The sequence below is a fragment of the Vicugna pacos genome, chromosome 20 (assembly GCF_048564905.1).
Source record: "Vicugna pacos chromosome 20, VicPac4, whole genome shotgun sequence".
Taxonomy (NCBI): Eukaryota; Metazoa; Chordata; class Mammalia; order Artiodactyla; family Camelidae; genus Vicugna; species Vicugna pacos.
The window spans coordinates 25149440-25161754 of record NC_133006.1 but is presented as its reverse complement, the minus strand read 5'-3'; the positions used below and the strand labels follow the sequence as shown (position 1 = coordinate 25161754).

At 35.8% G+C, this 12315-nt stretch overlaps 1 protein-coding gene across 1 annotated transcript; it reads left to right on the top strand.

Moving 5' to 3' along the window:
• The first annotated feature begins 4865 nt into the window (after nt 1-4865).
• On the top strand, nt 4866-5570 carry LOC102537767 (olfactory receptor 2H1-like). Its single transcript, XM_006215388.3, has one exon. It carries the CDS (start codon nt 4866-4868, stop codon nt 5568-5570), a length of 705 nt encoding a protein of 234 aa, XP_006215450.2.
• The last annotated feature ends 6745 nt before the right edge of the window (nt 5571-12315 follow it).

The following is a 12315-nucleotide window of genomic DNA, read 5'->3' as shown; positions in this document are numbered from 1 at the left end:
AGTGATTTATTTTCCGAGTACTTGTCTGAGAGTCTGCTTTCTAGTGCCACTTCCAGTATGAGCTCTATTAAGGTCCTCCTGAAAGCAGAGACTGAGTAAAAAAATTATTAAGTTAAAATAACTGATTTGTGAAGGGATTTCAGGAATAATGAGTGAGGGAGCAGGAAGAATGAGAGAGACAAGAAAGAAATATAACATAATGTTATATTAGACAGGTTTTGCCATGGGAGCTCAGTTCTCCAGGGATCTCCTGAAACGCAAATAGGACTTTTTCACTGAAGGAAGGTTTGCTGGAACGCTTATCTGCAACTACTATCCTCCTTTGTTTGAAGGTTTCCCCTGGGGTTATTAAATCTCCTGCATTTCTGGGTGGCATTTGTCTGTGTGCCAAATGGACTCCCACAGTGTCAGATGAGGCCTTGGGGCAATCAGGAAAGACATATACAAAGTGCTTGAGTTAGGTAATTGTCAGTGTGTATGAGATGAATCTGAGTTCACACAGAACTGTCCGTTGCAGCTCTGCTGAAATCAGAAGTGGGCTGTGGAGTTGAGATACACTTCACCAGAGGCATCTATTTTAGAAGGTGAGATGTAAATATTATATCTGCATTTGTAACCATAGGAATTATGGTGCACCAGCTCTCAGCAAAAACTCCTCCATGTACTGTTCTGAGAGGCAGAGGAGGGGAGCTAAAGGAACATCATAGGGAAATTGATGTTTTTGAGAAAAAGACGATCTCAAAAGAAGAGGTGAAGAGAGTTCTTATATTTTGCATTATGAATATCAGCTAAACTAAGACTCTCTCTTCCCATCCAAGAATCTTTTGAGAATAGTTGCTCCAAGGGTAAAATACGTCTTGTCCAATGATTAGTGATTAGAAGGAAACAGAGATACAAGATCACTGAATTGATACATAGACATATAAATAGAAGTAGATCTATAGGCACTACTGTTAAAAAATTTAAAAAGGAAAACCAGGAAAGGATGAATAATCCTAACATACAAGGAATACAAACCAGATTTACTGAAAGTGAATGAATGCCACAGGGTGGAATAGGAGGCAGTTTGGTTTTGATAATGAAAAAATCTACAAGACTCTGAGATTTTTTAACACATCAAACTTTGTTCTTCTACTGAAATATCAGACTCAGATTCATGACCAAAGGGCTAACATTTCAACTCTAGTTTGCAAAAATTCTATAGAAAATAAAGGAATAATGGCACAGAAAAAAGAATAGAGACTCAGAGAGCAATACGGATTTTCCAGTAAAGAGAATCTGAGTTAAACACAAATATGAGACATGAGAGATCATGTGCGTATTAATGCCCTGCAAAATATTTGTGCTTCAGTGTTCTTTTAGATTAATATCCTGTACACATGAGAACTACTGACTGAGAGAACTTCAAATAAATCTACTAGTGTGTGGATACAGTCAAATATGATTCATGATAGTGTTAGAGGAGGCAGATAGCTAGAAATGAGCAGAGAAAGGGGGACATACACGAAATGGCAGAAACTGGGCAGAAAGGAGAGGCATGGACCAAATGCAGTAAACCATACATCACATAAGCACCAGGGGTTCCTGGGCAGAGGAGGAAAAGCAGGAAACTCTGGGCTGATAAGTGGTCACACCTTTGGGGGTGATAAGTGGCCTGGAGGCCAACAAAGAAAGGTGGGAAAACGCAGGAATCTCCAGTGTCTGAATGTAACCTTTTGCTCATTATGTTCTCATTTCAATAAAGTTAGTCTTGCAGATTAGAAGTACCCATCATGAACCGACACCATGGCACTTCCTATCCAGGCTAAATAAGGACAAAAATCCCTCCTCCCTTTGGGAAGGTGGAATTGGGATGAAAATCAGGGAATATGACCTCAGACCCTTCCCTCCCTAATGAATATTCTGCCCATTCATTTTTACACTCTGTGTAACCAACTTGCCAAAGAAACTTGGGGCAGCCACTTACCTGAGCCTGCCTGCTCTCCCCTTGAGAGTGTACTATCCATCCTTTAGTAAATTTTCACTTTATTTTTTACTACATCTTGTCTATGAATTCTTTCTGGGATAGGACAAGAACCTAGAACACTGGTTACATCCACTGGCAACAACAAGAAGGTAAATGTATACTGTATAGCACAGGGAAATATATACAAGATCTTATGGTAGCTCAGAGAGAAAAAAATATGACAATGAATATATATATGTTCATGTATAACTGAAAAATTGGGCTCTACACTGGAATTTGACACAACATTGTAAAATGATTATAAATCAATAAAAAATGTTTAAAAAAAAAAGGTAAATGTAGGATGGACAGATAGGAAACTACTGGGCCAGAATATTTGGGAAATAACTTCCAGCAAGCTCTTTAAAAGCAAAAACATATACTGATGTAAAAACTTTAGATAAATATCTCCATGGTATATTATTATGTTGTTGAAACTGCAATAAACTGGTATTTAGAATTCACCTGTCATGTATGACTATATAATAGATTGTAAATATCAGATTGTGTCTTAATTTTTCTTAGAATCCTGGCTTGCGTGGTCCATTTGACACAATGTGTTATTTTTATGTCACTTAAAATTTTTCAACTTTATTTCCAAGTATCTGATTTTCTTTACTTTCTCTATCATTCTTAGGATTATTTAAAAGTGATTAAAAATATATAGCACAATTGTTGATAAAACACAGGAAGATGATTCAGGCTTTTTTTTTTTGGTGAAAATTAAGTAAGCTAATTCACTTTGCAATTACATGATGAGAATGAAGCATCTATGCTGCTGCTGTTGATTATCCATGTCAGTTTTGTTTATGTATCTCTAAAATTTCTCTCTATCCATTGATTATAGGTACATTTTCGCAAATCCATGTTTATGGAATGCTTAAAATAAGGGATAGACTATAAATAAAGTGATGGAAATAGTAGCTGGAATTCACCATCAGAATTTTAATAATTTATTGATACTTGGTAAACTGAAAAATGTTTTGGAAAAGGAATATTTTTTGTTTAAATATTGGCGTAAATCAGACTTCATCGGGCATATTAATTTGGATAAGAGAAGGGAGCCATGAGTTTAAAATTCAAGGGAGTTACTGAAGCACATAGTTTTGTAAAATCTGTTCAAACCCATTAGCATTGATTATTTTCATTCAATGAGTTCTGTTGGGAGACTCCCTTTGCAAAAGCTTATGGTAAACTAAACACTTGGAAATATAAAAAGTGCTTTATAAAGAAACTTGAAGAGCTAACAGATTTTGTTATGCTGTAGGAATAGAAAAAATGTAGGAAACAGAGAAGGAGGAAAGTGAAGGAAGAGAACACAGAGGTTTTTTAAAACAATAGCCACAGTGGAAAAATAAAGAAAAAAGGAAGGAAAAACAGCTCTGCTACCATTTTTCTTTAATATAATAGGGAAAATGCCAATGTTTGAGTAAAAACAATATTTCCTTAAAACTTTTTTGACCTACTGAAAAGATGAATAAAAGATAGTACATTTTACAAATTTGTTTTGCAATCTCATAATTTATGGGAAGAAAGCACATTAAAAACAGATATGTCTGCTCTTCACTCTAAAGGTGGATAATTTATAATGGTAGGAAAGTGGATACAATTACTTTCAATTCTTTGGCAAAAATATAATGTACAGATAGCATATTACTTTGTAAAAAATATCATCACTAATAACCTTTAAAACCTTGCCTATATATTTTGACATTTTGCATCTGGAACAATCATTTGAATAGTTTATAATTATGATCATAATCATGTTAATTATAGCTAACATACATTGAACAGATATATGTGGCCAGGAACTCTTTGGGTTTTGTTTATTTATTTGTTTTAATATTTTCCCTCTGCTTTCACATTTTCTCCAACAAGGATAGGTAGGTTCTATGATTTCCTTCCATTTTCTAAATAGAACATCTAAGGAAAAGACTAGGGTAAGAAGAGAAAATTAAAGTAAGTTTCCTAAGATCACATAGTATAAGGTGGCTGAGCAAGATTTCAAATTCAGAAATCAAAAGAGAAAGTGGATAGGAGGAATGAAGAAGAGAAAGGGAGATAGAAGAGGAGAGAAAGGGGATTGAAGGATAGGTGAGATGAAAGGGAAGGGAGAAACTTGGGAGAAAGATATTCAGATAAACTGAGATACAGACCCAGAGAAATAAGAGGACAAAATGAATAAAGAAAGAAGTAGTAAGAGAATACGATTCAACTATAATGTATATAAAAACCATGTAGTAAATGCTGTAAATGTAGTCTTTGAGACCAAAGATGAAATCATCTTATAAAATATTTAGTAAAGATATTTTGACTAATAGGTGTGTTTAATATGTTTTACATGTTATTTATAATGCAGAGTCCTAAAAAGAAAACATATGAAGAGGTGTAAACGAGGAAGAGAAAAATAGTGTAAACGAGTGATGGGTATTAAAGATTAAAACAGGTCACTAAACTTTGTATTGTTTTCCCAAAATAAGGACGCCAAATCTCATCCTTGAGTACAAAGTCATCAAATAATTCATACTGCCCCTCTTCCTGTCTCTGTACCAGAACTATCACAGGCCTTTGAGGAACTACTTTTGAACCATTCCCTGAAGAGGCAATTGCTCCAGAAACCATGTTCACAATTTGCAATGACAGCCACCGTGATTTTATCCTTCTGGGCTTCTCTGACAAGCCATATTTGGAAAAGATACTTTTTTGGGTAATTCTGATCTTTTATGGCTTGACCACTGCAGGAAATATGGTTGTAATTTTTGTCTCCTTGAAGGATCCCAAACTCCATATCCCAATGTACTACTTTCTTTCCAACCTCTCCCTGCTGGATCTCTGTTTCACCAGCAGTTGTGTTCCACAGATGTTGGTTAATTTCTGGGGTCCAGAAAAGACTATAAGCTATATTGGCTGTGCTGTTCAACTCTATGTCTTCTTGTGGCTTGGGGCCACTGAATGTGTCCTTCTTGTGGTCATGGCTTTGGACCGCTATGTGGCAGTGTGTCATCCACTAAAATACACCACTATCATGCACCCAAAACTTTGCCTGCAGCTGGCCATCTTTGCATGGGGGACTGGCCTGATTCAGTCTCTGATCCAGTCTCCTGCTACCTTCCAGTTACCCTTCTGCTCCCACCAGACAGTGGATGACATTGTATGTGAAGTCCCAGCCCTCATTCAAGTCTCCAGTGCAGACACCATCTACGTTGAAATCAGGATGTTCGTAGCCAGTATTATTCTCCTGGTGGTGCCCTTGATCATTATCCTTGCCTCTTATGGTGCTGTTGCTAAAGCTGTGCTGAGAATAAAGTCAACTGCAGGACAGAAGAAAGCATTTGGCACCTGCACTTCTCATCTTCTTGTGGTCTCCCTCTTCTATGGCACTGTCACAGCTGTCTATCTTCAACCCAAGAGTCGCTATGCTCATGAACAAGGCAAGTTTCTCACCCTTTTCTACACTGTTGTAACTCCGACTCTTAACCCGCTCATCTATACTCTAAGGAACAAAGAGGTAAAGGGGGCACTAAAAAGACTAGGGAGGAGGGCCTGGGATATTCAGAATAACTAAAGAGGTTGACACATATTGGGTTTTTACTTAACCTGAAAAGAGAATAACCTCGTCATGAAAAGCTCAAGCTGTACCTCCCAACTCTAAAGTAATAGGGAAAGAGCTGCATTTTGTTCAAGCGTGAATTTCAGTTCCATTCATCAATCATTGATTAAGCCTTATTTTCTTCATGGTGCTGATTTAGGCACAGTATGATAGAGAAATGAATATTTTTAATAGTCATATTAAAGTGCACATAATAGCAATTGAATTGGGGCAACAAAAGAAAAACAAACTTGCAAAATGAAAGACCTAGCCACGTGTTTCATGCCTTTCCACTTACTCTTTTCCTTTGTTCTATTTTCCTGTAAGCCCAACCACTTCTTTCATCTAAACATCTATTCCCAACAAGGTTCCTAACGCTTTCAGATAGAGACTTTGTAAGAAACACTCATGTAATCTAATTGGTGGCTCTTGGCTCTGAGTTACTTCTGCCTCCTTGCCTCAGTATGTCCTTTGTTGATGTGTAGTGCGCCTAGAAATCCCCAGTGACAAAGTGTTTACCAAGCAGAAGTCCACATTTACTGCTCCCTGGTGCTGCTGCTCTTCAATCTTATATCCAAGTTTCTTAGTTTGAGCCCCAATATTCTTGGCTCCCAATTATAGGAATAGACTTCTGGGTTTTTTCTTCATTCTGAGTCACTGTTGTAAACAAATGTCTTTCTTTTCATTACATTCAATTCTTACTCATTTGTCTTAGAGACATTTATTGATTTTTATTAGGCAGCTATTATGTACTAGATGCTCCATATTTAATGCTTATAGGAGGTCATCAACGTCATGGTGCTTACAGTCAAATGGTACACAAAAATATTAACCAACATATTTTTAATTTATCATCTTAATGGAAAGAGACTTCTTCTTCAACTCCTGCCTAGGGCTGATCACCATACCACACACCTTTTGACTTTTGAGTATTTCCCACCAAAGATTTATTTATGCTGCTTTTTAGCTGTTGTCTATAAGTGTCCACTACTCCAATGTGTTTCACTGAAATCATGGATATAAATTGTTGACTCTCCTGTATGGATTGTCTAATCAAGTGTGCCTCCCATCTGCTGAAACCTACTATATGTCTAGATGGCACTAGTATCAGGCCCTATTCCCTCCCATTTTCCTCTGCTGGTAAACTGTACCACTTATTTCTGATTTGGAGATTTCATGTCAAAATTTTCTAAACATTTATTTGGAAAGTTAAAAAAGCATTACAAAACTCAAACCAAAATTAAACTGGTCAGAAATAATAGCAACACTAATACTTTGAGGATATAATTTCTCATTGTCTTTGAGAGAACAATAATTTAAAAATCATTTTGTTCTTCTTCCTCTCAGTTGCAAAGAATAAAGGGAGTAATTGAGGAGAAATCTAGAAGGACAAAGGGGTTTTTGGCTAAAATTTTACTTTAAGATTGTAGAGCTGGAGCAGCTTTAGGAATGCCTAAGTTCCTGGTGTGGACATAGTGATGAGTATCTGAGGTTGACAGGTGATAAGTGCCTTTGGAGATAGAAACAGGGGACCAGGCATATTCGAAGTTCATCTTACTTTGACATAACCTGGAATGATAGCAGGGCCTTTGGTATAGAGGAGAACTGTGTGCCTGACGCTAAAATGTAAATGTGTGAGAGGGAGAGAGGTTATGATACCAGTAAATGACAGCAGCAAGAAGGGGAGGAACAGTTCCTCAAACTTTAGAATTTTTAAGATTCACATGGTGTACTTGTTACAAATTAAAATACTTGTGTTTAATATTCAGAATTTCTGATTTAAAATGTCTGACTGTGCTCTGGGATGGGCATTTTAAGTAACACCTTAGGTGATTCTGATGCAGACTACCTAGGACCATACTGTGGGAAAGAGCTGTCTAGTAGTTGCCCAGACAAATGACATGAACTTCAAATGAATCCATGTATTTTAAAAATAAGATGGCTTAAGATTAAAACAAAACAAAAAAAGACTAAGCAAAACAGGAAACCCTTGTGATTTGTGGTTTAAAAATAAAAGGGTCTTAAATCTCTCAGTCAGCCAAAGCTGCAGGTTCTCAGCTTGCATATTTCCTGACAGCTATGCTTTTATGTATTCTGACATATTACTTTAATTTTTAAAATTTTTGTTTTATTGAAGTATAGTTGATTCAATATTATATTAGTTTCAGGTGTGCAACATAGAGATTCAATATTTTTATAGAATATGCTCCATTTAAAGTTGTTATAAAATATTGACTATATTCCCTGTGCTGTACAATATATCATTTTAGCTTATTTTATGCAAAGTAGTTTGTACCTCCTAATTCCTTACCCCAATCTTGCCCTCCTCCTGTCCCTGCTCTGGTAACCACTAGTTTGTTCTCAATACCCCTTATCTCTTTCTGTTGTGTTATATTCATATATTACTTTTATTTTTTAGATTCCACATGTAAGTGAACAATACAGTATTTGCCTTTCTCTGACTTATTTCATTAAACATTGGAAGAAACAATACACTCTAGCTATGGGTTTGTCTTAGCCACGAGTCCTTAGCCAGCACTACTATCTAAAGGTTTTTACAGTGTTTGATTCAGCAGCATGAGCTCCCACATACCATTATGTCAGAAGGCCCACTTACTAGCAAAGGAAGCATGGAAGTGAACACATGACCATGGAAACTACTGGCCATATAATGTATTACACTATCATGAAATGACCTATTAAAGTCATGGAGTGACATGTTGAAGGCACACCCAAAATGTCAGCTCAGATGCAGTGCCATCTTCTACCACCCAGTGCATACTTTAAATTAATTATATTTATATGGAACTGTGTCCCCATTTGGAAGACACATGGGTCTGGAAACCAAGGAGTGAAACAGCAGTGGCCCCGCTTACCATGATTTCCAATGACTCACTTGAAAATCTGTGTTTCTTTATTCCACAATTATGGACTCTGTAAGTTTAGGGGTTCCAGTTTCCAAAGGGAAATGCTTCCACCAAGGAGTACAGAATGCACACCAAGAAGTATACCTTTTTGTCTAATTGTAATAGTAAATGATCAAGTGCAATGCGCTTGACTTAAGAAAAGTATAATGATCAGGGGCTCAGACACTTCTAAATCATGCCACAGAGTTAACCCCAGAGACCAGTAGAAGTTCTAGCTAAGGCGGAGGGGAATAAAGAATAGATAGCAGAGGGAGATGATGAATCTAGTTTGTGGACATAAGACCAGCTGCCATGGTGGTAAGATCTGCTGCCGTGTTGGTCCTCTTCTAAGCTCCCCCCACATGTAGAAGCCCACTAGCATCTTGTAGGAGCTTCTCCCATAACTCATACAAAGTATTGGATCTGAGCAGTTAAAGGAGTAGATTGTGTTGGAAGTTATAATACATTGCTCAGATCCCTGGTAATATAGTATCCCTACAGCACAGAAAGATAAGATCTTGGGTAATGTGCGCACACGCAGGTTGGTAAAGAATTACCAGAGACTGAGAAGAGTTTATGAAAGTTTAATAGGGATGCTGCTATAGGCAACAGTGGGCCACACAGAGGAGAGATGCCTGTGTACTGAGTGCTGGGGATGGAGATGCAGGGTCTTTTATCGGGGGTGGGGGGAGAGGGTTGTGCACACAAGGAATAGGGGCTGCATGATCCATTCGTGCACAGGTACCTGATTGGTTCTAAGATCTGTCAGGGACTTCTCTGAACAATAGGTTTTACAGCTTTGATAAGGGCAGGATGTGAGACCTGTCCACCTAAGGTATTGTGAGACGGGCTCTCTGCTGGGCGATGGGTTTTGTTAGGGCAAACACACATCAAGAGGAGATATTTTACATCTTGCAGAAATGCAGGTATGCAAAGGGTCCTGCAGTGGGGAGTAGGGGTTAAGGTGTCAATAGGCTCCAGGCACACAGAGAGCCCAGGTTCCCCACCCCTGGAGTTTTATGACTCCAGAGAGTGTCAGTCCACAGGTAAGAATATGGGAGATGGTCAAACTTGAAATTAATAAATTAATTACTATGATCTTTTAGGCAAAGAGCCTAAGGAATTTTAGCAGACAGGAAGCTGGAAATTAGGCGTACATGAAGAATTAGTAACTCTGAAATATAACAAAATATTATATCTAGATTGGTAATGCATAAATGTAGAAATAAGAAATTTTTAAAATGTGACTATGCAATGTATAAATTAAAGACATTGATAGAGCTTGAAGGACTTATTTTGGCCAAATATTGAACAATTTGGGCATCAAAATAAAGTAAAATAATAATATAAAATAGGAATTTATAAGTACATAGTGATACAAGCAAATAAGGGAATAAACAAAGGAGGCGAATGGCTTTCTTATTACAGAAAGTCAGCTGGTAAATACAGAAGGCAAGATGGAGTTAGAGAATCATTAATAGATGCTAATATTAGTGGGTGAAAATTTGACCAGGATTAAGATATTTACATAATTTCAGGCTATCTTTTTACAAATTACGTGTTAATTTCTAAGGAGAAAAAATGTAACTTCTCATAGGGGAGACCTGGGAGACACCATCTTAACCAGTGACTGAAGTTAACACCATCAGTTTGCAGACAAAACGGCCTCGAGTGCCTTTTTATAATGATGTATTGTGCATGAGAAAAATATAAAGGACATTTTGGAGATAATTGACAAGATCTGAATATGACTTGTGTATGAGCATTACATCACTGTAAAACGTCCCAGTTTTGATAACTGTACTGGCAATGTAAGATAATGTCCTATTTTTAGTAACTACACATTGAAGTAGTTAGTAATATGTTGTTTGGAAAACAATGATTACTACAATAATTTTAGTTAACGTCCATCATTTCATGTAGATACTAAATAGAAGAAAAAAATGGTTTTTTTTCCTTTTGATGAGAGCTCTTAGGATCTACTCTCTCAACTGTTGAATATAACATACAGCAATGTTGATTTTATAGTCATGTTGCATATAACATCCCCAGTATTTATTTATCTTGTAACTGGAAGTAACTTTTGACTACCTTCGTCCAATCCCATGTTATTACTGTAGATATGAGCAGTATCAAAATATTGTAGAATAAACTTATGTTTGTTATTTAAATTATTAATGACATATAACATAAATATTTAGAAAATTATTTTCTAGGCAGACTTTGGGAAATATTTGGTAGTATACTTGAAGATTGGAGTAGATGTTTCTAAAATTAGTTACAAATTTATAATTACATTAGTCTAATAGTTATTTTACTATCAATAATTTTTCATTTTAAATCAACTTCAACTTTAAGTTATTATTATTCCATTATACTATTAGAAACCAAATACAGTTCAATGGAAAACTCTTCAAGGTGAAATAGATTTAGAGCACCAGTTTTATATTTAGACTTTTTCCTGATAGTTAAGTAATTGGTGTCGTTTTAAAATGCAGAAGACCAGAGCAAAAATTTTTTTAGTATCCTACCACTTATCTCATCATAATTAACTTTTGGTGAATTTATTTCTAGTACTTTCTTATACATACAGGTAAATAAAAAATTAGGGTTACATTCTTAATATAGACTTATTTGCTGACTTAAACCATACTAAGTAAATAATAATATTATTTTTAAAAGAAATGTTTAATTACTGTGTTAATAAATAACTTCAAAATCATAGTGGCTAAAACCAACAAAGATTTAGGTTTTGTTCATGTTCCAAGTCCACTGAATGTTAACTGGGGCACTTTCTCATGCCATTCTTCACTTATAATATCTGAAACCTTAGTTTTGTAACACTTTCTCTGTTGCCCCATGTATTTCCTTACATTAGTAATTGCAAACAATCAATTAAAATGTCAGTTTAAGGGTCCCTTTCTTCAGGAACTAGAATATATCTTCAGTAGAGGAACTGTGATTGCTTTTCCTCTGGTCTAGTGCTATTTAGTGAATAAAACTTTACTGAATTACTAATCAAATAATGAATTATTTCAGATCAATATTAGAAAAAATGATTCCTATTAACATTTCTGTAAATAATGAAATTTCTAATTTAGAGGAGTTCCTGCATACTTGGGGTAGAACTTGGGACAAATAAGGATTTGAGAAGTAAAGGGAAAAAAAGAAGAAATGCTATTCATGGGGAATAAAAAATGAAGTTAAAATAGTTGTAAATGAAATAGTGCCATTTGCAGCAACATGGATGGACCTGGAGATAATCATTCTAAGTGAAGTAAGCCACAAAGAGAAAGAAAAATATCACAGGATATCACTGATATGTGGAATCTAAAAAAAAAAGACACAAATGAACTCATTTACAAAACAGAAATAGAGTTGCAGACATAGGAAAAAAAAATATAGTTACCAGGGTAGAAAGGGGGTGGGAGGAATAAATTTGGAGTTCAAATTTGCAGATACATGCTACTGCATAAAATAGATAAACAACAAGGTCCTATTGTATAGCACAAGGAACTACATTCAATACCTTGTAATTGTCTATAATGAAAAAGAATATGAGACGGAATATATATATAACTGAACTACTATTCTGTACAATAAAGACTAACGACGTTGTAAGTCGACTATACTTTATAAAAAAATTGAAAAATAAATAAAATAGGAATGAAACTCAATTGATATTTCATTTCTTGTATAAGGCTCACACACTTAGCTAGTTAAATGCCAGCTAGGTTTGAGACAGATTACATACTTAGAACAGTTCTGGAAGGTTCATAGGATGGATTTTATCAAGGGATGTGAAAGTAAATGTA

What these genes read in the sequence shown, in the direction of transcription:
- LOC102537767 (XM_006215388.3), top strand. Translation starts at nt 4,866, where the DNA reads ATGTTGGTTAATTTCTGGGGTCCAGAAAAGACTATAAGCTATATTGGC.